We start from the raw sequence: 26,450 nt of genomic DNA on the forward strand, positions 1-26,450 counted from the left end.
TAAAAATTACAAAAATACTAAGGAGAAAAGTTTTTAAATTAAAATACTATCACATACTTGTTTTTAGTTATAAATAAACATCAAAATAGATACAAAATTGCTTTAACCCAAATGAAAGAGGGAAGGGGGTACGATCTGATTTACTTGCATTTTTTGATCTAACTAAATGATAAGAAAAGAAAAACATAGAGGAGAAGCTTCATGAGGATTGTCAGTTGGCCTTTTCAGGTTCCTTTCAAGAGAACAGTTGTCTTTTTAATTAGTTACCTTTAAAAGGTTTTCTTTTTTTTTCTTCATGGGACAGGAGAGGTAATATCTATGTAAAAATATCTTTTACATACTTAGTGGTAAGAATAAAACCTACCTAATGGGGATCAGTGGGTTGAAATTAGTGTTGTTCTCTCAAGAAAGGGGTACAGATAAGATCTAAGTTGCACAGACCCAGCAATGTTCATGTTGAATGTGCTCTGACACCAGTTGAGTCTCTCCTGTCAATATTCAAAGCCAGAATCATTCCAGGGATTTTAAAGAAAATTCAAAAGATGAAAATCATGTCAAATCTATTACTATTGGCTATTCGTTATTTTCCCTTTGCTTTCCATACGGCAAGCACTTAAAGCCACACTGCAAACGTGAAAAGTATTGCCAACATGACTTTAGAAACAATGACACTGAAACTCGAGGAAGCATTAACTCCCCAAGATTAAACTAGCAGAAAGCAGTTCATTGCAACAGAACTCTTTCCCGTACCGTGGCGCTGTGCAGCCTCAAAGAGCGGTCTGTGCCCAAGACGAACCGGTAAAGTCAAATTAGACAAGGCTGGGGACAATCGCAGACCGGCGTCTGAGAAATGTAAAAGCACTCTCACTCTGCCCAGCCTGGCCTCTCCGGAGCTTCTTTGGAGGTAAGCTAGATAGGGGGACAGTCACGGACGGTGGGCATGGAAAGGCGGCGCTAAGAGGGAGGGCGCAGAGAAAACTCACTAAGATTTTTGGAAGCCGTAACGTAAACACGTTAAAAACTATTAATAACGTGCCCAGCCAACATCTGGTAAAGGAGACACTGCAAAATCCTCGCAGCTCGCATCCATAACTGTGGGGCCTCCAAGCCCATCCCAGCATCCTTTGCACCACGCACAAAAAGCCTGGCGCGGTTTGGCTCCTTCGGCCGCCGTAGTCTCTAAGTTGCTATGGAAACCCAGCTACCGTCGCTATGTCTTTGCAGCAGGCCCCTCAGTCGCGGGTGTTCGTGGAACTGGTTCCCTGGGCTGACCGGGGCCGGGAGAACAACGTGGTCTCGGGGGGTGAGTTGCTGCCAGGACCCCGACGCCACGTCCCTTCAGCACAGGCCCAAACTGCGACCCGCGAGGTGCACGTTAGCGGCACCGCTGAGGTGTCTGCGAGCCCTGACCGGGCGCAGGTGGCGGTGCTAGTGAGCAGCACGAAGGAGGCGGCGGCCGAGGCCAAGAAGAGCGTTTGCCGCCGCCTGGACTACATCACACAGAGCCTCCAGCAGCAAGGTGTGCAGGTGAGAGCTTCGTTGGGGAGGGGCCTCGGGCGGGACCGCAAAAAGCGGAGGCAGAGTTCCAGGCTCCGACGGGTGTCAGTTGGAGGTGGCGAGGGTCTTGACCTTATCTCATCGGTATTACAGAGCGACAGGACCTGGCGGAGTAGAACTTTCGGCCCATTTTTCTTGTAGATGAAAGCAGTTATTGGTCCCAGTGGCTTATGAAATAAAAGAATGTAAATGGAGTAGGTTTTTATTTGGCGACATTTGCCGCAGTAATTTTGTATTTTACCTTGATATAGTTAACTGTTAGACCTGACACATTGGATGAAAGTGCTTGCCTGAGTATACTAGACACTAATATTTTTGTTTGTTTGTTTTTATTCCGCACCAGGCAATTAGCAAGTGAAAGCATGCTTCCTCCCAACTATGTAAAGATTTGCATGGAGTGGTTCCTCAGTATTTTTCGCAAACAGTAACGTGAGGAGGAAAATTGCATCCATTATCGTTTAACGAGCACTCAAAACATTTCGGCAAATTTTTTAGTTTTAACTTTAAAAACAAGCCAGTATATTGTAGATGCCACACGAATGAAATACCTTTACTTACCAGAGATGTCCATAAAACAAATCCCTAAGTAAATCTACCTAAACTCTGCTTGTAAGAAAAGGAGAAAAAAATGAACCAGCTTTTTATTTCATCTGAACAACAGTTCTGTTAGACAGGTTTTAATATCCCCATTTAGATTCAAAGAGGTTACATAATGCTCTAAGCTTTAGTCAGGGCGGTGTTTGAACTCTTGTCTTCGTGAGACTAAACTCTACATTGCTTCCAACCATAGTTGGCCCCAGATAATTAGAAAAAGGAAATGAAGAAGCCACAGAATGAGTCGACTATCTCATTTCCTTCATTTTACATAGTATGACTCAAAAGGCCAGAGTTGCAATTATCCAAAGTAACACTGAGTTCGTAAAAGCGCTTCTAGCCTATTTTAGAAATGGCACACCCCCAAAAAGCAATTTTATTGCTTTAAGGAAAAAAATACATTTGTACTGCATTTACAGGCATAGAATTATTTTAAAAGTCATTTGGAACAGATGTCTCCATGATTTTAGAGTTTAGAAGAATTCAAAGGCTAATTATAGACAATGTGATTTAAGTGGTTTAATATGTGGAAAAAATTTCCTCGTAAAAACTATTGCCAGTGCTACAGTCCTGTTTGAATAATATAACTAATTCTTAAGTATACCGAGCTCACACGGCTATAACTTCTAACATGGAAAGCAATAAATTACTGCATCTAACTTAATTACATTAAGGTTCAGTGTTCAAGACAGAAAACGTCAGTAATCTCCCAGTTATCTCTGCTAATGGAAGAAAGCAGTCATGTAGACAATTTATTCAGTAGATGATGCAAAAAACAATTTGTATTACTTTTCAGGATGAATTATAATGGGTTTTCACAAAGGTATTCATTTTAGACTTTGGAATTGAGGGTTTAAAAACATCACTCCCCTACTTTAGGGTCTCCTCATATCCCAGGTTCCTTTGCTTAATAGATGGAACCTAACTCTGTTTCCTCTCTTCTCTCTCCCCTCCTTGACTAGCTGACTCCCAGTTTTTCCTTTAAGAACTAGCCCAAGGGGCGCCTGCCTGGCTCAGCCAGCGGAGCATGCAACTCTTGATCTCAGGGTTCGTGAGTTCGAGCTCCATGTTGGGTGTGATTGCTTAAAAATAAAATCTTAAGAAAAGGAAAAAAGAATCAGCCCAAGCTTACTTTCTTGGCATTCCTTTTCTAACATAACTCTAGTCTCTGCCATACCACACTCTATTCCCTACTTACAATAAAATGTATCCCTCTGTATTTTAAATTGTTGCTTTACTGGTATCTCCTTCATATTCTAAACCTCTCGAGCACAGACCATTTTCTATCTCTTGCTCTGCATTCAAGGGTTACGCTTCACACACATCACATAGTATATACTCAAAACATGGTTTTTGAGGGGTGCCTGGGTGGCTCAGTCAGTTAAGCATCCCGTTTCGGCTCAGGTCATGATCTTGCAGTTTGTGAGTTCAAGCCCGGTGTCAGGCTCTGTGCTGACAGCTCGGAGCCTGGAGCCTGCTTTGGATTCTGTGTCTCCCTCTCTCTTTCTTCCCTCACTCACACTCTGTCTCTCTCTCTCTGTCTCTTTGTCTCTCTCTTTCAAAAATAAATAAACTTTAAAAAATGGCTTTGAATGACTAAAAAAAAATGAAGCACTAAAACTATTCAACTATATTATAGATCAACTACATTATAGATTATTTTATGATCATATATAGTTTCACATATGAAGGCATACCCTCATTTTCAGTGTTGTAGTTTTTTAATGTTTATTCATTTTTGAGAGAGAGAGAGGGAGGGAGAAAGAGTGAGTGGGGGTGGGGGGCAGAGAGAGAGAGAGGGAGACACAGAATCTGAAGCAGGCTCCAGGCTCTGAGCTGTCAAGAGTCAGATGTGGGGCTCAAACCCATGAACTGTGAGATCATAACCTGAGCCAAAGTCAGAGGCTCAACTGACTAAGCCGCCCAGGCGCCCCTTCATGGAGAAATGTTTTAAAGATACTAAGCAATATTTATTCAACCATCAAACATTTTTTAAGCATTTCCTGTCACTGTTTAATTTTAAATAGCACTTATGTGATAGTAATTATTTTGTTTTCCAATGTGTATGTTCCTTTCGTAGGTACAAAGTCCAATATTTGCCTACTCACAATTGTGGGGTTTTTTGATAAATGTGTAATAGATGCATATTGCTGGGCACCAGAAATGGAAGTGACTCTGTCAGATCTTGAATAGTGACCAAAATGAAAGCATTCCAATTCCGCACTAGAATGCAGCAAGTATGTGTTCAGAGCACTATATACAGTTCATTATGGCTAGGACACAGGAGTACTTGGGAAAAATGGACGAGAACTGAGATAAGACTGAAGAAGAAGGCTGTAGACAGAACATGGAAGAAGGCCTTGTTTGCTGCATTGAGGAGTTTTGAATGTTATTGGTGATAAAAAACCACTTATTACTGCTAGATCTTTTACGAATGTTATCTCATTTGATACTCATTCCCATCATATGAGACTGGCATTTCAATTGCTATTTATAGATGAGAACTCTAGGGATCAAAGTGATTATTGGCAGGTCGCTTGCCCAAGGTCACACAGCTAGGAAGTGACAGAGTTTCAACTCCAGTCAAGAATTTCGACCTCAAAGCTCTTGCTCTTAACCACTGTAGTATGTCTCTGCTTTATTGTCTTGGCAGTGGGTGATTGAGTTTTAAGTAGGGGATGTAGCAGATGCTATTGATACCCCACACTTGTATCCCTTGGCACTTCACATTTGTGTGCCTACAGGCCCAACTTCCATCTGCCAACATGGAGCATCCTTTGCCAGTTTTTCCTGGCTGCAGCTTTTCCTGGCTCCACCCACAAACGGGCCAGCCAGTAGTGCCAGAGGATTAACAGCCCCTCCCCAAGCTCTAACAGCCTTCAGCTAAGAAGTGAGGGAGGTGAATGGAAGGAGACCTTACCTCTTGGGCAGGATAGCTCTGAGGCATATGTTCTGCCCTGGCTCCCAGAATTTCTCTGCAGGAATAAGTTCCAGTTGCCCACAGTGGTGACCGCTTGACAATCCACACTTTAATGGCTTGCTTTCCTTTTGTTTCACTTCCCATTCCCCTATGGTGCTTCCAAGGATTATCTTTTTTTTTTTTTTTTAATTTTTTTAAACCCCCCCCCCCCGCCCCCTGGGGAGAGGGCAAAGAGACGGGGAGGCAGAAGATATGAAGCAGGCTCCATGCTGACAGCAGAGAGCCCAGTGGGACCTGGAACTCACAAAACCATGAGATCATGATCTGAAATGAAGTCGGCTGAGCCACCCAGGCGCCCCTCTTGGGATTGCCTTAAAAATTAACTGCTTGTACTCACATCCATGTTTCAGAGTCCATTTCTAGGTGCATTCAAATTAAGATAGGGAGTGGTAGGAATAGATTGAGCATATCATAGTTTTTCATTATTAAAAATGTTGACAGGGGCGCCTGGGTGGCGCAGTCGGTTGAGCGTCTGACTTCAGCCGGGTCATGATCTCGCGGTCCGTGAGTTCGAGCCCCGCGTCGGGCTCTGGGCTGATGGCTCAGAGCCTGGAGCCTGTTTCCGATTCTGTGTCTCCCTCTCTCTCTGCCCCTCCCCCGTTCATGCTCTGTCTCTCTCTGTCCCAAAAAATAAATAAACGTTAAAAAAAAAAATGGTGACAAAATGAATAACCTTGTTGCTAGGTATTTTTACATGTTTTTAATTATGTTTTTGGACATTAATTCCTGGCTTATGCATATTTTTAAGGCTTATGAAAAATTACAGTGTAGGACAATAAGTTTACAACTTCACTACAAATATATCTTTGGCATAGTGGGCATTATTTTCTTTTTTAACTTTGCCAAGTCAGTAGCCAAAAAAAAATGTTACTGTCATTTCCTATGTTTCTTTTTTTTTTTTTTTTACATTTGAGGTTAAACTTTTTTCATGTAAGTTGCCAGTTCATAAAACTTTGTCTGCTTTTTCTACTCTTTTATTAATTTATGGGAACTTCTTAAAAATTAGTTTCAGCTGTACAGTATAATGATTCAACAATTCTGTACATTTCTCAATGCTCATCAGTGTAATACTCTTAGCTTCCTTTATCAATATCCCACCCCCACTTCTCCTCTGGAAACCACCAGTTTATTCTCTGTAGTTAAGAGTCTTTTTTGGTCTCTTTTTTTATTTGTTCATTTGCTTTGTTTCTTAAATTCCACAAATGAGTGATATTATATGGTGCTTGTTTTTCTGGCTGAGTTATTCTACTTACCATTAAATCCTCTAGATCCATTCATATTGTTGCAAATGGCAAGATTTCATTCTTTTTTATAGGTAATAGTTCAGTGTGTGTGTGTGTGTGTGTGTGTGTACATATAAGTGTCTCACATCTTTATGGATGAACACTTAGGTTGCTTCCATATCTTGACTACAGTAAATAATGCTGCAGTAAACATAGGGGTGCAGGTATCTTTTTCAGTTAGTGTTTTCATTTTCTTTGGGTAAATATCCAGTAGTAGAATTACTGGATCATATGGTAATTCTGTTTTTAACTTTTGAGCTCCCTCCATACTGTTTTCCACAATAGTACACCAATTTACATTCTCACCAACAGTGTACAAGGGTTCCTTTTTCTCCCTATCCCCACCAAAATTTGTTACTTCTTGCATTTTTTATTTTAGCCACGCATTGTGGTTTTAATTTACATTTCCCTGATGATGAGTAATGTTGAGCATCTTTTCATGTGTTTATTGGCCATCTGTATGTCTTCTTTGGAAAAATGTATGTTCAGTTCCTCTGCCCATTTTTTAATTGGATTATTTGTTGTTATGGTGTGAAGTTGTATACGTTCTGTATCTATTTTGGATATTAACCCCTTATCAGATATATCATTTGCAAATTATCTTCTCCCATTCAGTAGATTGCCTTTTTGTTTGGTTAATGGTTTCCTTCACTGTGCAAAAGCTTTTTACTTTGGTATAGTCCCAATAGTTTAATTTTGCTTCTGTTTCCCTTGCCAAATAAGACATATATAGAAAAATGTTTCTATGACTAATATCAAAGAAATCATTGCCTGTGTTTTCTTATAGGAAATTTATGGCTTCAGGTCTCACATTTACGTCTTTAATCCATTTTGAGTTTATTTTTGTGTATGGTCTAATGAAAGTGGTCTGGTTTCATTCTTTTGCATGTAGCTATCCAGTTTTCCCAATACCATTTGTTAAAGAGACTGCCTTTTTCCCATTGTATATTCATGCCCCCTTTGTTGTAGATTAATTAATTAATTAACTGTCATAGGCCCTATAAGTGGGGTTTATTTCTGGGTTCTCTATTCTGTTCCATTGATCTGTGTGTCTGTTTTTGTGCCAACATCTACTGTTTTGATTACTGCAGCTTTGTAGTATATCCTGAAATCTGGGATTGTGATACCTCTAGCTTTTTCTTTTTCAAGATTATTTTAAGGGAGCCTTAAGATTATCAATAACCCTCTCATTATTGCAAATATTTTCCCAATTTCATATTTGCCATATTTGTTTACAGTATTGAACATTCAAAATTTTTAAATTTTATTTAGCTAAAATCACTAATCTTGTCAGTATGTTTCTTGCCTTTGGTATAATACTTATTGGGTCCTTCCCAAGCCTAAGGTTATATAGCTGTTAACTAATATTTCCTGGAACTTTTAGGGACCCTTTATACTACATTAAATATTTGCTCTGTTGGAATTTATTTTGGTGTAAGGAAAAGGGCTTTGTTTTCTCTTAAATGGGTAAGTGGCTCTACACTTATTTTATGTAACTTTTAGGGAGGTTTAAAACATCAGGCAAACAAGTTCTTTCTGCATTCTGTTATTCTGAGTTTAAGAAGTTCAGGTTTCTACTTTATGTTTTAGAGTAATTGCATTTGGTAGCCAAACATTGAGTAATCATACTCTTGTACTTTCTGCTTCAGGCAGAAAATGTAACTGTGACAAAGGATTTTAGAAGAATGGAAAATGCTTATCACATGGAAGCAGAGGTATGTACTTATCATGAAAAATAATTGGTAACAGCATGATTTTGTGGATGCAGTTTACATTTATTTTTATTCTTGAGCTGAAATGTATAGGAGGACTGCTTCTCATGATATTGATAAAAGATTATTTTTCTCAGGGTGCCTGGGTGGCTCAGTCAATTAAGCGTCTGACTTGAGCTCAGGTCATGATCTCAGTTCGTGGGTTTGAGCCCCACATCGGGCTGTGTGCTGTCAGCTCAGAGCCTGCAGCCTGCTTCAGATTCTGTGTCTCCCTCTCTCTCTGCTCCTCCCCCACTCATGTTCTGTTTCTTAAAAATAACAATCGAAAGAAAAGAATTTTTTTAATTATTTTTATTTTTATTATATATATGTGTATATATGTATACATATTATATATATGTGTGTATATGTGTATATACACATTTTTTTTAATTTTTTTTTTAAAGTAATCTCTATACCCAACATGGGGCTTGAACTCACAATCTGGAGATTAGAGTCGTGTGCTCTTCCGACTGAGCCAGCCAGGCGCCCCTGTATGAGCTTTTAAAATAAATTGTAATGAGATATATTTAAGAGAAATTGTTTTGAAATGGAATAAAAATAGCAAGAAGGAAGAGCAGTTAATTGCCCCCTGAATGAAATTTTAGTAAAGTTATCACCTAGTGAGCAGGAAAACACTATAGGAAATTTCTTCTCAGATAAAAAGCAAATTAATAATGTCCTAACATAAGGATTGAAACACTTTTCAACCTTCTTTTCTTTCATAATGCAATTTTACTCTATTGTGCTAAGTTATCAGGGTTTTTTGGGGTTTTTTTGTTTGTTTGTTTGTTTTTTTACAGAAAGCACTTGGGACACCTGGCTGGCTCACTCAGTAGAATGTGTGACTCATGATCTCAGGGTTGTAAGTTTGATCCCCACATTGGGTGCAAGGTTACTTAAAAATAAAATCTTTAAGGGGTGCCTCAGTTGGTTAGGCATCTGACTTTTGATCTCAGGGATATGAGTTCAAGCCCCATGTTGGCCTCTGCACTGGTCATGATGCCCACTTAAAAAAAGAAAAATTCTTATAATTAACTAAAAAAAATAAAGACCACTCAACCTCTGCCTGAATTAAAAAGAACAAAATATTTTTTGTACACTCAATGATAACATTTAATTTCTACAACTGCCTATACTTTTTACTTATTTTTAAAGATTTTATGATCAGGATTTAATGAAATCAGGTATGTTATAGTTGTGGTTAGGTTATAGGACTACGATTTGTTTCAGCATCCAAACATCTTGGGATTTGTGTGCTAGTTCCATGCTGCCTCCTCACAGGAAGCAAACAAGAATGGAGTTAGAGTTAGAGATAAACTCTTATTTATCTAGTCAGATAATCTTTTTTTTTTTTTTAATGTTTATTTTTGAGAGAAAGAGAGAGAGAATGAGTACGAGTGGGGGAAGGAGCAGAGAGAGAGGGAGACACAGAATCCAAAGCAGGCTCCAGGCTCTGAGCTGTCAGCACAGAGCCCATTGCAGGCCAAACCCACGAACCATGAGATCATGACCTGAGCCAGCCGAAGTCAGCACTTAACCCACTGAGCCACGCAGGCGCCCCTCTAGTCAGATAATCTTTAGGTTTAGAGGTGGGAAATATCTCAAAAAATCATCTAGTCCTACCAGATAATCTATTATTTTTATAATTTTAAGGGCGTGACTTCAAGTTCAGATAACTTGGGGTCTCAGACTTCCCAGTCATATTGAAAGAAAGAACAGAAATTAGAATCCTGCCTAGCTTCTTACCTCCTTGAAACAGTAATTTCTACAATACACTGTTGCTCTAGTACTTAAATAGTTTTATTTTTACACTTAAAATTTAACTATCTCAAGGAATTTTAAAGTTACTCATGATAATTTTAGAGATCCACATGGCAAAACTTATTTTATGGTAGTTGGGATTGAAAAATATCTTTCATAACAGGATGAAGAGGGGCATTAGGGGATGGACAAAATGTGTGAAGGGCAGTGGGAGATGCAGGCTTCCAGTTATAGAATGAATAAGTCACAGATATAAAAGGCACAGCAAAGGGGATATAGTCAGTATTATTTTAATAGTGTATGGTGACAGATGGTAGCCACACTTCTGGTGAGCACAGCATAAACTATACACTTGGGAGGGCACCCAGCTGGCTCAGTAGGAAAAGTATGTGACTCTTGATCTCGGGGTTGTAAATTCAAGCCCCACGTTGGATATAAAGATTACTTAAAATAAAATCTGGGGGGAGGGGCGCCTGGGTGGCTCAGTTGGTTAAGTGGCCGGCTTCGGCTCAGGTCATGATCTCGCGGTCCGTGAGTTCGAACCCCGCGTCGGCTCTGTGCTGACAGCTCGGAGCCTGGAGCCTGTTTCAGATTCTGTGTCTCCCTCTCTCTGACCCTCCCCCGTTCATGCGCTGTCTCTCTCTGTCTCAAAAATAAACAAACGTTAAAAAAAAAAAAAAATTTTTTTTTTTAAATCTGGGGGGAAAAAAACAAGGTGTATATAGACTTGTTGAATCACTACATTGTATACCTGAAACTAATGTAACATTGTGTGTCAAACTGTACTTTAATTAAAAAAAAGTAAGGGGAGGGGCGCCTGGGTGGCGCAGTCGGTTAAGCGTCCAACTTCAGCCAGGTCACGATCTCGTGGTCCGTGAGTTCGAGACCCACGTCAGGCTCTGGGCTGATGGCTCAGAGCCTGGAGGCTGTTTCCGATTCTGTGTCTCCCTCTCTCTCTGCCCCTCCCCCGTTCATGCTCTGTCTCTCTCTGTCCCAAAAATAAATAAACGTTGAAAAAAAAAATTTTTTTTTTAAAAAGTAAGGGGAGTTATGAAACTTCTCAGATGTGAAAAGTTTTAATATAACTTTTAATGATTTTTATGATATCACACTATGGTATCACTGTTTCATATCAATTGTTTTCTTAAAATAAGTTTTTCAATTTGGGGCTCTTTGGGTGATACTACAATACTGGATGTCTTGAAAAAAAGGAAAAACAGGATGAAGAACAGAGGGGTAAGAGTCTGTATTACAGAGAACAAAGCTGGAAGTTATTCTAGCACTCCTCCAGCAGTGATTACCTGTCAGGACTTCAGGCTGTAATGAACATACATTGGCTCAGGTTATCTCAAGTGAATGGGGTTTAGTGTGAGGGTACCCCAAGAAGTAAGGAGGAAAAGGAATGGTTCCAGCAAATACACAGAAAAGCTTCATGGAAAACTGGCATCATTTTCAGACAAGTTGTTTTAGGGACCAACTGTGCAGTTACAGAAAATGCATTAGAGCTGCTTGTTTTGTTAGAAGAACATGATTAGGGGCGCCTGGGTGGCGCAGTCGGTTAAGCGTCCGACTTCAGTCAGGTCACGATCTCGCGGTCCGTGAGTTCGAGCCCCGCGTCGGGCTCTGGGCTGATGGCTCAGAGCCTGGAGCCTGTTTCCGATTCTGTGTCTCCCTCTCTCTCTGCCCCTTGCCCGTTCATGCTCTGTCTCTCTCTGTCCCAAAAATAAAATAAAAACGTTGAAAAAAAAATTTTTAAAAAAAAGAAAGAAAGAAGAACATGATTAAATTAGGACTTGGCTAAACTCTGCTTTTTTCCCCTTCTGTTATACTTTTTAACGTCCCATACTCAACTTCTTGAGAGAATCTGATCATATTTTGTATAGGGCTCCCTGATAGCCAGAATTCTTATATCATGCAATCTGATAATATTACCCTTAGGTCAGCATCAGCAGTCAGCAGAGACCAGGGTGATGGGGTCACAAAGTACAAAATAATGTCTAACATATACCAGTACCCTCGTGGACAGTTAGATATATAAAGTTAGATTAGGAGGTAGAACATTACTTTACAAAATAACTAAGATTTTTATCCTGAATGGCACTTTAGAGATTCTTTATCTAAACTCCCAACTACCCCCTGCTGTTTCTCTTTATTTTAAAGGTAAGAATATTGAAAGTTAGAAATGATGTAAGTACATGAATATAAAAAGCTTATTCCATTTTCAGATGTCTAATCAATACAAATTTTTCTAACATTAAGCCAGAATGGACTTAGTAGTACTCATCCATTATTAATGATGTACCTCTCCAAGAACAAAAGGCAAATACTACTTCCTTGAAGTATATACTTGAAGTTCAGTATCATGTTGATGCTAGTTTTTTCTTCTCCAGGGGTAAGAATCCCCAGTTTCTTTAGTCATTTCTTATAAGACAAACTACTGAGTTAACCAATTTCCATCCAAAGCACCTACAACACAACTACAGTGTCCTAATTGTGATTTATCCAGTCCACATTAGTGAAAGATGATTATCTCCTTTATTCTGGAATGTTTAAGACTGAACTTGGTACTTGTATCACATTGTTCCCTTGTGTTGAGCTCACAGTTATAATCAGTAATTAAAATTATCAAAGTATCTTTCTCACACGCTTTTACATATTTCTATTTTATACTTGTTATTGCTATTTCAAAATAAAGTATGAGAGTTTAAATTTATCTCTGTAAATTTTTATCCACTAGATTTGACAATGTTTCCAGCCTGTTAGGATCTTTTTGGATCTTGATTTTATCAATCAGTGTTTATATTCTTCCTGGCCAGCTTTCTGTCACCTGCTGATTTTATCATCCGTGTACCCACCTGTGTAATTAATAAAAATACTAAGTAACATCAATCAACTATGACCTTGACAATGTTGCCATGAAGACTATATGTCAGTATATCCTAAGTAAAAAATAAATTCTTTATTGCTACAGTATTTCTCTGGTAACTTGCCAGTTAGGAAGTCAAGTTTAATACATCGTGATTTGTTCTTAGTAATCTCAAATATACATGCTCAATAGATTGGCCTTTGGATAGAAATAATTTGGCAGTGGTTGAGAATGGTAGAGATCAGAAGAAAAGCATAGAGTTGGTGAACTTCACTCTCAGGAAAAAAACAAAGTGAAAAGTCAGATGAGTTCTTACCTAACATCTCATCAAGAAACTCAGTACTTAAGAGAACTTAGAAGATTTTACTCTTAAATTCCTGTGTCCTTATTTTGTTCTTCCCTGAATGCCTTCTTGGAGGACCATTGAAATGAGAAAACCCTGTATTCTTTTCTTCAGTGACAGAACTAAAAACAAAAACTGGGGGATATTTAAAAAGGGAAGAAAATAATAGATTGTGGCAATACCAAAAAGAAAAGAAAATATACAAAGTACTTGGAGGCCTGTGGCAAGGTAACAAAATGAATGACAAGGTCCTATCTTCTTTGTTTCTCATAGAAACCTTTTATTTCCTAATTCCTTACAAACTAATTTTTTTAAGTATTTATTTAGAGCGTGGGAGAGAGAGGGAGCACGTGGGGGGTAGGGGGGGTGAGCAGCAGAGAGAGAGAGAGAAAGAGAGAGAGAGAGAGAGAGAGAGAGAGAGAGAGAATCCCAAGCAGGCTCCACACTATAAGCACAGAGCCCGACAAGGGACTGGAACTCAGGAACTGTGAGATCATGACCTGAGCCGAAAGCAAGAGTCAGACACTAAACCAACTGAGCTACCCAGGTGCCCCACAAACTAATTTTTAAAATAATCTTTTCGAATCTTGCCCAGAATTGAAAGGTGTCTAGCCTACTACATGTAGTTTGTTCAGTTTTATACACTTGCCTTTTTTGTAAATTAGAACTGCAAGTATTTTTAAAGAGGCTTTTGGCCTGTTTCTCCATGGTAATTGAGATTAGCAATAATTCAGAAGTCCCATTTGCAGAAAATTTTAATAAACTGAGATTTGATTTATCCAGGAGACAAATTCATTAAAAGCACTTAAGAGCTCACCTTTCGGGGTACTTGGCTGGCTCAGTCAGTACAGCATGAGACTCTTGATCTTGGGGTCATGATTGAATTCCACATTGGGGGTAGAGTTTACTTAAAACTCACCTATTCTGGAATTCAGTTTCTTTTTTAGTACTGAAATTTCTAAACTAATGAGGATTCTTCTTGACCAAAGAGATGGGAAGCATTTATCTACCAATCTGTTTTGTAATTTAATATAGCTATTACAAGATAGTGTGTAAATGTGCATACATTTGTAATCACATTATTTTACCATGATGAAACAGATAATGAGGATTCTGAATATACGGATTTATCTTTATCTTCAAGGTATTAGGTACTTAAAATATTTTTATCCTAAATACCTCTTTAAAAATTGTGATGCAACATCTCTATTCTTCAGCAAAGTGACTCAACTTCATTAACTTGGATTTCTGTCTAGCTACATTTTGATTATATACCACATTGCTGAATTTAAAAGCAGAAGTTCAGACCACTGGAAGACTTAAAACAGTTCTTGAACTGTTAGAAAAAGCAGAAAACAGTTTTTTTTTCCTACCAAATTTACTTGTTAATCATTCAACACAAATACTCCTAAACTATACTTTGTTCATGGTCTGTTTACCAATGTAGATGTACTTCTAAAAGCTACATCTGCTAACTTTTTAAGTCATGGTAATGGTAAGAGGGAAGAAAGGCAGAGAAAATCTTGTGTGAGCAGCCACGGAGCTGATCTTAACAGACAGGTTTTCCTGTTATTTATAGAAATAGAGCAAGTAAGTACCACATGTTAAACCTGATTCTGTAGGAGTAAATTTGCCTCAGATGATTAGGGGTAGAGGGGAATTGAAGATGGAAAAATTAGTATCTTTTTTGCAACCTGCTTAGGAATTTTTACTGTCCTTCCAGATAACTTATTTTTATTTTTTTTTTTTTATTTTTTTTTTTTTATTTTTTTTTTATTTTTTTCTGAAATTTATTGACAAATTGGTTTCCATACAACACCCAGTGCTCATCCCCAAAGGGTGCCCTCCTCAATACCCATCACCCACCCTCTCCTCCCTCCCACCCCCCATCAACCCTCAGTTTGTTCTCAGTTTTTAACAGTCTCTTATGCTTTGGCTCTCTCCCATTCTAACCTCTTTTTTTTTTTTTTTTCCTTCCCCTCCCCCATGGGTTCCTGTTAAGTTTCTCAGGATCCACATAAGAGTGAGACCATATGGTATCTGTCTTTCTCTGTATGGCTTATTTCACTTAGCATCACACTCTCCAGTTCCATCCACGTTGCTACAAAAGGCCATATTTCATTTTTTCTCATTGCCACATAATATTCCATTGTGTATATAAACCACAATTTCTTTATCCATTCATCAGTTGATGGACATTTAGGCTCTTTCCATAACTTGGCTATTGTTGAGAGTGCTGCTATGAACATTGGGGTACAAGTGGCCCTATGCATCAGTGCTCCTGTATCCCTTGGATAAATTCCTAGCAGTGCTATTGCTGGGTCATAGGGTAGGTCTATTTTTAATTTTCTGAGGAACCTCCACACTGCTTTCCAGAGCGGCTGCACCACTTTGCATTCCCACCAACAGTGCAAGAGGGTTCCCGTTTCTCCACATCCTCTCCAGCATCTATAGTCTCCTGATTTGTTCATTTTGGCCACTCTGACTGGCGTGAGATGATACCTGAGTGTGGTTTTGATTTGTATTTCCCTGATAAGGAGCGACGCTGAACATCTTTTCATGTGCCTGTTGGCCATCCGGATGTCTTCTTTAGAGAAGTGTCTATTCATGTTTTCTGCCCATTTCTTCACTGGGTTATTTGTTTTTCGGGTGTGGAGTTTGGTGAGCTCTTTATAGATTTTGGATACTAGCCCTTTGTCCGATATGTCATTTGCGAATATCTTTTCCCATTCCGTTGGTTGCCTTTTAGTTTTGTTGGTTGTTTCCTTTGCTGTGCAGAAGCTTTTTATCTTCATAAGGTCCCAGTGATTCACTTTTGCTTTTAATTCCCTTGCCTTTGGGGATGTGTCGAGTAAGAGATTGCTACGGCTGAGGTCAGAGAGGTCTTTTCCTGCTTTCTCCTCTAAGGTTTTGATGGTTTCCTGTCTCACATTCAGGTCCTTTATCCATTTTGAGTTTATTTTTGTGAATGGTGTGAGAAAGTGGTCTAGTTTCAACCTTCTGCATGTTGCTGTCCAGTTCTCCCAGCACCATTTGTTAAAGAGGCTGTCTTTTTTCCATTGGATGTTCTTTCCTGCTTTGTCAAAGATGAGTTGGCCATACGTTTGTGGGTCTAGTTCTGGGGTTTCTATTCTATTCCATTGGTCTATGTGTCTGTTTTGGTGCCAATACCATGCTGTCTTGATGATGACAGCTTTGTAGTAGAGGCTAAAGTCTGGGATTGTGATGCCTCCTGCTTTGGTCTTCTTCTTCAAAATTCCTTTGGCTATTCGGGGCCTTTTGTGGTTCCATATGAATTTTAGGATTGCTTGTTCTAGTTTCGAGAAGAATGCTGGTGCAATTTTGATTGGAATTGCATTGAATGTGTAGATAGCTTTGGGTAGTATTGACATTTTGACAATATTTATTTTTCCAATCCATGAGCAGGGAATGTCTTTCCATTTCTTTAAATCTTCTTCAATTTCCTTCATAAGCTTTCTATAGTTTTCAGCATACAGATCCTTTACATCTTTGGTTAGATTTATTCCTAGGTATTTTATGCTTCTTGGTGCAATTGTGAATGGGATCAGTTTCTTTATTTGTCTTTCTGTTGCTTCATTGTTAGTGTATAAGAATGCAACTGATTTCTGTACATTGATTTTGTATCCTGCAACTTTGCTGAATTCCTGTATCAGTTCTAGCAGACTTTTGGTGGAGTCTATCGGATTTTCCATGTATAATATCATGTCATCTGCAAAAAGCGAAAGCTTGACTTCATCTTTGCCAATTTTGATGCCTTTGATTTCCTTTTGTTGTCTGATTGCTGATGCTAGAACTTCCAGCACTATGTTAAACAGCAGCGGTGAGAGTGGGCATCCTTGTCGTGTTCCTGATCTCAGGGAAAAAGCTTTCAGTTTTTCCCCGTTGAGGATGATGTTAGCTGTGGGCTTTTCATAAATGGCTTTTATGATCTTTAAGTATGTTCCTTCTATCCCGACTTTCTCAAGGGTTTTTATTAAGAAAGGGTGCTGGATTTTGTCGAAGGCCTTTTCTGCATCGATTGACAGGATCATATGGTTCTTCTCTCTTTTTTTGTTAATGTGATGTATCACGTTGATTGATTTGCGAATGTTGAACCAGCCCTGCATCCCAGGAATGAATCCCACTTGATCATGGTGAATAATTCTTTTTATATGCCATTGAATTCGATTTGCTAGTATCTTATTGAGAATTTTTGCATCCATATTCATCAGGGATATTGGCCTGTAGTTCTCTTTTTTTACTGGGTCTCTGTCTGGTTTAGGAATCAAAGTAATACTGGCTTCATAGAATGAGTCTGGAAGTTTTCCTTCCCTTTCTATTTCTTGGAATAGCTTGAGAAGGATAGGTATGATCTCTGCTTTAAACGTCTGGTAGAACTCTCCTGGGAAGCCATCTGGTCCTGGACTCTTATTTGTTGGGAGATTTTTGATAACCGATTCAATTTCTTCGCTGGTTATGGGTCTGTTCAAGCTTTCTATTTCCTCCTGATTGAGTTTTGGAAGCGTGTGGGTGTTCAGGAATTTGTCCATTTCTTCCAGGTTGTCCAATTTGTTGGCATATAAGTTTTCATAGTATTCCCTGATAATTGTTTGTATATCTGAGGGATTGGTTGTAATAATTCCATTTTCATTCATGATTTTATCTATTTGGGTCATCTCCCTTTTCTTTTTGAGAAGCCTGGCTAGAGGTTTGTCAATTTTGTTTATTTTTTCAAAAAACCAACTCTTGGTTTCGTTGATCTGCTCTACAGTTTTTTTAGTTTCTATATTGTTTATTTCTGCTCTGATCTTTATTATTTCTCTTCTTCTGCTGGGCTTAGGCTGCCTTTGCTGTTCTGCTTCTAGTTCCTTTAGGTGTGCTGTTAGATTTTGTATTTGGGATTTTTCTTGTTTCTTGAGATAGGCCTGGATTGCAATGTATTTTCCTCTCAGGACTGCCTTTGCTGCGTCCCAAAGCGTTTGGATTGTTGTATTTTCATTTTCGTTTGTTTCCATATATTTTTTAATTTCTTCTCTAATTGCCTGGTTGACCCACTCATTCGTTAGTAGGGTGTTCTTTAACCTCCATGCTTTTGGAGGTTTTCCAGACTTTTTCCTGTGGTTGATTTCAAGCTTCATGGCATTGTGGTCTGAAAGTAAGCATGGTATAATTTCAATTCTTGTAAACTTATGAAGGGCTGTTTTGTGACCCAGTATATGATCTATCTTGGAGAATGTTCCATGTGCACTCGAGAAGAAAGTATATTCTGTTGCTTTGGGATGCAGAGTTCTAAATATATCTGTCAAGTCCATCTCATCCAATGTCTCATTCAGGGCCCTTGTTTCTTTATTGACCGTGTGTCTAGATGATCTATCCATTTCTGTAAGTGGTGTATTAAAGTCTCCTGCAATTACCACATTCTTATCAATAAGGTTGCTTATGTTTATGAGTAATTGTTTTATATATTTGGGGGCTCCCGTATTCGGTGCATAGACATTGATAATTGTTAGCTCTTCCTGATGGATAGACCCTGTAACTATTATATAATGTCCTTCTTCATCTCTTGTTACAGCCTTTAATTTAAAGTCTAGTTTGTCTGATATAAGTATGGCTACTCCAGCTTTCTTTTGGCTTCCAGTCGCATGATAAATAGTTCTCCATCCCCTCACTCTCAATCTAAAGGTGTCCTCAGGTCTAAAATGAGTCTCTTGTAGACAGCAAATAGATGGGTCTTGTTTTTTTATCCATTCTGATACCCTATGTCTTTTGGTTGGCGCATTTAATCCATTTACATTCAGTGTTATTATAGAAAGATACGGGTTTAGAGTCATTGTGATGTCTGTATGTTTTATGCTTATAGTGATGTCTCTGGGACTTTGTCTCACAGGGTCCCCCTTAGGATCTCTTGTAGGGCTGGTTTAGAGGTGACAAATTCCTTCAGTTTTTGTTTGTTTGGGAAGACCTTTATCTCTCCTTCTATTCTAAATGACAGACTTGCTGGATAAAGGATTCTCGGCTGCATATTTTTCTGTCTAGCACCCTGAAAATCTCTTGCCAATTCTTTCTGGCCTGCCAAGTTTCAAAAGAGAGATCAGTCACGAGTCTTATAGGTCTCCCTTTATATGTGAGGGCACGTTTACCCCTTGCTGCTTTCAGAATTTTCTCTTTATCCTTGTATTTTGCCAGTTTCACTATGATATGTCGTGCAGAAGATCGATTCAAGTTACGTCTGAAGGGAGTTCTCTGTGCCTCTTGGATTTCAATGCCTTTTTCCTTCCCCAGTTCAGGGAAGTTCTCAGCTATGATTTCTTCAAGTACCCCTTCAGCACCTTTCCCTCTCTCTTCCTCCTCTGGGATACCAATTATACGTATATTATTTCTTTTTAGTGTATCACTTAATTCTCTAATTTTCCCCTCATACTCCTGGATTTTTTTATCTCTCTTTTTCTCAGCTTCCTCTTTTTCCATAAGTTTATCTTCTAGTTCACCTATTCTCTCCTCTGCCTCTTCAAGCCGAGCTGTGGTGGTTTCCATTTTGTTATGCATTTCGTTTAAGGCGTTTTTCAGCTCCTCGTGACTGTTCCTTAGTCCCTTGATCTCTGTAGCAAGAGATTCTCTGCTGTCCTGTATACTGTTTTCAAGCCCAGCGATTAATTTTATGACTATTATTCTAAATTCACTTTCTGTTATATTATTTAAATCCTTTTTGATCAGCTCATTAGCTGTTGTTATTTCCTGGAGATTCTTCTGAGGGGAATTCTTCCGCTTGGTCATTTTGGATAGTCCCTGGCGTGGTGATGACCTGCAGGGCACTTCCCCTGTGCTGTGGTGTATACCTGGAGTTGGTGGGCGGGGCCGCAGTCAGACCTGATGTCTGCCCCCAGCCCACCGCTGGGGCCACAGTCAGACTGGTGTGTGCCTTCTCTTCCCCTCTCCTAGGGGCGGGATTCACTGTGGGTGGTGTGGCTCGTCTGGGCTACTTGCACCCTGCCAGGCTTGTGATGCTCGGGATCTGGCGTATTAGCTGGGGTGGGTAGGCAAGGTGCTCGGGGGCAGGAGGGGCAGGCTTAGATCGCTTCTCCTTAGGTGATCCACTTCAGGAGGGGCCCTGTGGCAGCGGGAGGGAGTCAGATCCGCTGCCGGAGGTTTGGCTCCGCAGAAGCGCAGAGTTGGGTGTTTGCGCGGAGCGAGCAAGTTCCCTGGCAGGAACCGGTTCCCTTTGGGATTTCGGCTGGGGGATGGGCGGGGGAAATGGCGCTGGCGAGCGCCTTTGTTCCCCACCAAACTGAGCTCTGTTGTCAGGGGGCTCAGCAGCTCTCCCTCCCTTTGTCCTCCAGCCTTCCCGCTTTCCGAGCAGAGCTGTTAATTTCTGACCTCCCAGACGCTAAGTCGCGCTTGCTATCGGAACACAGTCCGCCCGGCCCCTCCGCTTTTGGAAGCCCGACTCGGGGGCTCTGCTTGGCCGGCGAGCCGCCCCTCCGCCCCGGCTCCCTCCCGCCAGTCCGTGGAGCGCGCACCGCCTCGCCGCCCTTCCTACCCTCTTCCGTGGGCCTCTCGTCTGCGTTTGGCTCCGGCGACTCTGTTCTGCTAATCCTCTGGCGGTTTTCTGGGTTATTTAGGCAGGTGTAGATGGAATCTAAGTGATCAGCAGGACGTGCGGTGAGCCCAGCGTCCTCCTAAGCCGCCATCTTGCCTCATCTCCCCCCAGATAACTTATTTTTAGCAAAGAAGAATACCAAGGATGCAAAGGATTCAGCATATTTCATAGGAAAGTGGGTATATTTATAAAAATTATTTTTGTTTTAAGTTATCAGAGTAGAAATTGGAATAAATTTTAAAAATAAAATGCATTTCAAGGGCACTTGTATAGCAAAGAATTGCTTTTGTTGACACTTGGAACCTGTTATACTCAATCACTTTAATCTGCATGCAGAGAAACCCTTTGAACTCTCATATTTGGCTACCTTCCAACTTCCACAGTCACTGTACATCTTGCTATGTTTCATTACATGTAATGAAATGTATGTACAGGGCCGCTGTGGCACTTTTATAGATTAAATACAGCCACAAAAGACAGGATTTGTTTCCATATTTAAACTATGCAAATGCAGAAAAGTATTTATTGTCTGTACTTCTTATTAAAGGCAGCCTATAGGCATTTTGGAGCTTTGATTTTCAACCAGGAAGGAAATATAAATTTGGAAACTTACCCAAAGATTAAAAACTCGCATCTTGGGTAAGGCTGAGGAAATTGATTTTGACTAACAGAAAAGTTTATTAGCCCATATAGTGTTTAAAAAAACAAAACACACACAAAAAAGACTTCTCTTCAAAAGACAGACAAGACTCCTGCTTCTAAGGTAAAATAACATGCACCAGATTTACCTTCCCACCTGAAACAGCCAAAAAATTGACAAAGTATATGAAACAAAGGTTTTCAAAAGAGTGGACATAAAGCAATGAAACACTGTGATCCCTGAGAAAAAGGAAACAAACAAAAGTCCTACAGTTGTCCTAACTCAGTGTCTCAAGGTGTCCAGGCAGCTTCACAGGGAAGGGAACCCAGACAGAGCCTAGCAAACTCCTTGTATTGAAGAAATGGAATTGAGAGCCCAAACAAGACAACTAGAGTTTGTAGGAGAGTAGAGAGCTGCAGAGAGAAAGTTTTTCGGAGAACCACAGAGGGGATACCACCAACCCCTGCCAAGTACTCAGCAGAATACTGATCAGCACACCAATGTGTGAAAATGACCTGAGGCTAGAAAAAGAATTACCCCAAAATTTAGAGGGAACAGTGTTTGGGGTTCATACAGGGCTGTATAGCACCAGATTAGAAAATTTTACAATTCATAGGGCATGAGGTGGAGTATACAGAAGTATCTTGCCTCAAACATTACTCCAGTCCCACGTAACAGATCTTAAAAGCAAACCAAAAGAGATCAGTTTCCAAGGAAGTTGATGGAATTCTAGAACAAATAATTATTTATAGTGGTATATACAAGAATATCCAACACCTCTCAAAGTTAATTCACAAGGATTACCTGATATACAAAACAGCATGGAAATAAAACTCACAATAAGGAGGAAAGTCAAACCAACCAAGAACCAATACAGATATTAAAATTAACAGACATAATCATTAGTTATTATAACTATTTCTTATGTTCAAAAGTAGAGATACTACTTAATAAAATTTAATAATTTAGTTGTTGAGTATCAAGTAGGCTTATCTGTTACATATTATAAAATGACCTCGTTATCTGGCTTTAATTTTTTTCCTCATATTTAGAGAAAACTTTATTTTTTATTTTTATTTTTTAAAAGTTTTAAGTAATCTCTACGCCCAGCATGGGGCCTGAACCCATGACCCCAAGATCAAGAGTCACATGTTTCTCCAACTGAGCCAGCCAGGCGCTCCTAGAGAAAACTTTAAAAGAAGCCATCAGGCATGAAAATAATTTCAAGTGTCATTTCATTTACAGGTCTGCATTACATTTACTGAATTTGGAAAAATGCAAAATATTTGTAACTTTCTTGTTGAAAAGCTAGATAGCTCTGTCGTCATCAGCCAGCCCCAGTTCTATCATACTCCAGGTTCTGTTGAGAATCTTCGGTAAGTTAAGCACATCTTTAACTAAATTATCAATTAAACAAAACTATTCAGTGCTAAAGTTCATTGAATGTCATATTAATAATCTCTGCATTTAATTCCTAAGACGGCAAGCCTGTCTTGTTGCTGTTGAGAACGCATGGCGCAAAGCTCAAGAAGTCTGTAACCTTGTCGGCCAAACTCTAGGAAAACCTTTATTAATCAAAGAAGAAGAAACAAAAGAATGGGAAGGCCAAATAGATGATCTCCAGTCATCCAGACTCTCAAGTTCATTAACTGTACAACAAAAAATCAAAAGTGCGACAATACATGTTGCTTCAAAAGTATTTATAACTTTTGAAGTAAAGGGGAAAGAGAAGAAAAGAAAAAATCTCTGAAATTCCAACTAAAATATATTGTATCTTTTTATTTTTATACTTTTTATGTTTGCTTTTTTCATGAATATATATATTGTATAATATAAAGTATTTCTCCCCCAAATCTGTCAGTCCTTGAATCCAGTCCCACAGTATCTAAGCTTATTTTCTATTTTTAAAAATTTAACTATGAGAAATACTCTGAAAACAATGTGTTATATGTGCATACTTTTATACTGACAAGAAATGTTTATATTTCTACTACTGGAATAAATATTGGCAGTTATTAGCATGATTCTTAACATTAACAGAATGATGAGGAATACATTAACTCTTGATAAAAGCAGAGTGAGGCATACTAGGAAAATATTTTGATGCCAGAAATAAAATATATGGACCAGATCCTCTTCACCAGGCTCCTGTGATTGATTATACCAGCACTCTTTAATACAAATAAAAGAAAGTCACATAGTAATTTCAAATTACTTAGTTGACACATAGAAAAAAAAAGTAAAAAATAAAGTAGTTGAAACTAAGTTTAATAATATTTTATTTAACCTAGTATGTCTAAAATACCATTTCAGCATGTAGTCAATCTTTTAAAAATAACTAATGGATATTTATATAGTGTACATTTTATATTATAACCATGTTAATTCAGATGCTAAATTTTCATCAGAAATAATCTGTATTTATTTACTAAAATGTAGTTGAAAAAATAGATTCACACACACACACACACACAGGTTGTTACAAACATGCTTAAAAGATGTAACTGAAGTAGCAATTTCAAGTAGCAATTTTCAAATTAAAATTTTTAAAAATTTAAAATTCAGTTCTTTGATTGCACTAGCCACATTTTAAGTACTTGAAAGTGGCTAATGGCTACTATGTTGGACAGTGCAGGGTTATACACTGAGATAATACTGATCTTAAGACTGAGATGTATAACAGCAAGTACATGGCATTGCTATTGCACTGCACATTATCTACAGATGATCATAAACCAAGACTGTTACTTAGCACAGGCTTCCATTTCTCACCATAGAGTTATACAGGTCCTAGCGTTCTTCCTTTGATATATCTTGATACTCATATACCAGTATTTCTTCCCTATAGCACGCTCTAGAATGTAGTTTACATCCCCACCCACTTTCTTAAGTGGCACTGAAACAATTTTATCTATCTCCTCTATAGCGTGTCCTTGGCAGGAGGGAGTGTAAAAGCTAAGAAGAAAAGTTTTAGATTGCAACACCTGTGTTCAAATCCAGACTTTACTACTAGAATGTAAGCTCCTTTAGAATGAAGATCTTGTCTTGTTCACAGCTGCATTCTCAGACCCAGCATAGTATCAGGGCCAACACAGAGCAGGCTCTCAAATATCCGCTGTGTGAATTTACCAGAGGTGTAAACTTAGCCAGGCACTTTAATCTCTCTAAGCTTCTCTTTCCTCACCAATGAAATGAGGCTAAATATCTACGTTGCAGTGTTACTATAAGGGTTAAAGCTGATAAATACAAGACCACGAGAATAATACCCAGCACCACAGCTGTCACTCAGTAAATGGTTGCTACTATAGCAACTGCATTCTTTGATTACTATCAACCCAATTAAAAGTTGGCTCTTCCAAGTCTTCCATTAAGATGAATTTAAAGAGTCATATTAAAAACAAAGTTATCGGGGCGCCTGGGTGGCGCAGTCGGTTAAGCGTCCGACTTCAGCCAGGTCACGATCTCGCGGTCCGTGAGTTCGAGCCCCGCGTCGGGATCTGGGCTGATGGCTCGGAGCCTGGAGCCTGTTTCAGATTCTGTGTCTCCCTCTCTCTCTGCCCCTCCCCTGTTCATGCTCTGTCTCTCTCTGTCCCAAAAATAAATAAACGTTGAAAAAAAAAAATTAAAAAAAAAAAAACAAAGTTATCACAAAAACAGTTTAAGATAGGTTTTTATTTCCAAAAAACAAAGCTAAATAAATTCCATTGTAGCTTTTATTTATCCAGTGGGATAGGAAAATACTGTGGGGGTTCAACATCAAGAAAAAAAATTGTTTATACTCAATAATTATATTTGTAGATTTTTCTTAGCTGTATCTTTATTATAATTTGGTTCCATTATATTTGGTAAAGTTTTCTACTTAGCATGAAATACCTAAAAACAAATTTTAAGTTACCAAATAGTTTTTAGAATTTACATGATTTTTTAAAGATGTTGCTTTAAAAAAAAAAAGCCTATAAAATGGGCAATGCTACAATTCTGTACAGCAATGAAGAGAAAAAAATCCTTCAAAGATTGGACTGGCTTATGTATGACATCCTATGTCCTTAAGACTAACGGTATCAAATTTAGTTGTCAGCTGACAGAGCTGAATTTCTGACATGTGGCATATACTAGAGTCTCACAATGAATTCCTCAGGGGACCTGTGCCACAAAGCCTGCTAGAATCAGCCTACCCCAAACTTAATCCTGAAAAATTTTTTTTTCTGAACCCCCCCTTTTTTTTATTTTTTTTTTTAATGTTTTATTTATTTTTGAGACAGAGAGACAGCATGAGCAGGGGAGGGGCAGAGAGAGAGGGACACACAGAATCCGAAACAGGCTCCAGGCTCTGAGATGTCAGCACAGAGCCCGACGCGGGTCTTGAACTCACAGACCACGAGATCATGACCTGAGCCGAAGTCAGACGCTCAACCGACTGAGCCACCCAGGCGCCCCTGAACCCCCTTTTAAAAAATCTTTCAGAAAGCAGCAAATTTTAATTGCTGTTTTCTGAAAGAAAGAAAAAATTTCCAATTAGGATATCTGAAACAGACCCACTATATTCTAAGCACCTTTGTAAAAGGAACTACTATTAAATATACAAGTTTTCTGAATATTACCGACAAAATTTAGGATTCTATTCAGTTACATGGTAAAGAATACATTTTTTGGAGCAGCAATTTACCTTATTTTAAGTATCAGTGTTCTTACTTAACAGTTAATTTTTAGTTCAATGTAAATAAATAAGACCTGGAAAAATAGTTTGTAATTTAGGATGCTGTACTTCATATCCCATAATTGTTATGTCCTCCTCAGGAATGTAGGTCGAGGATATCCTAATTCTGTCTGACATGTTGATGAGAACTTGATAGCGAGGAATTCTTTTCACTGGCCTAAAAATATAAAAACATGAATTAAGAGGTCAAAAATGGGAGTTAATATATTATCTATATTACAAAATTGTGTAGGAGGCAAATGCTTTACTATTCATTCCTCAAAAAACCCACTGTATAAATTAGTTTAAAATAGCATTTAATATTTTTATGCATATTGTGTTTACAGCCAAATGGCTCCTACCAATAATCTAATGTGGT

The 26,450-nt window shown here is 38.8% G+C and overlaps 1 protein-coding gene across 1 annotated transcript; it reads left to right on the forward strand.

The window, feature by feature from the left end:
* Nucleotides 1-1,150: 1,150 nt before the first annotated feature.
* Nucleotides 1,151-23,506, forward strand: IRAK1BP1 (interleukin 1 receptor associated kinase 1 binding protein 1). The gene is made up of 4 exons (XM_043591864.1): nucleotides 1,151-1,527; nucleotides 8,064-8,129; nucleotides 22,621-22,751; nucleotides 22,855-23,506. The coding sequence occupies exons 1-4, from the start codon at nucleotides 1,213-1,215 to the stop codon at nucleotides 23,123-23,125; spliced, it is 783 nt and encodes a 260-aa protein (XP_043447799.1). The 5' UTR covers nucleotides 1,151-1,212; the 3' UTR covers nucleotides 23,126-23,506.
* The last annotated feature ends 2,944 nt before the right edge of the window (nucleotides 23,507-26,450 follow it).

The sequence above is a fragment of the Prionailurus bengalensis genome, chromosome B2 (assembly GCF_016509475.1).
Source record: "Prionailurus bengalensis isolate Pbe53 chromosome B2, Fcat_Pben_1.1_paternal_pri, whole genome shotgun sequence".
In the NCBI taxonomy this organism is placed as follows: Eukaryota; Metazoa; Chordata; class Mammalia; order Carnivora; family Felidae; genus Prionailurus; species Prionailurus bengalensis.

Bases quoted from the DNA above. Each gene is read 5' to 3' on its own strand.
- IRAK1BP1 (XM_043591864.1), top strand. From the start codon at position 1,213: ATGTCTTTGCAGCAGGCCCCTCAGTCGCGGGTGTTCGTGGAACTGGTT. The intron at 1,528-8,063 runs GTGAGAGCTTCG...TTTCTGCTTCAG, and splicing joins TCCAGCAGCAAGGTGTGCAG to GCAGAAAATGTAACTGTGAC. The intron at 22,752-22,854 runs GTAAGTTAAGCA...TTAATTCCTAAG, and splicing joins GGTTCTGTTGAGAATCTTCG to ACGGCAAGCCTGTCTTGTTG.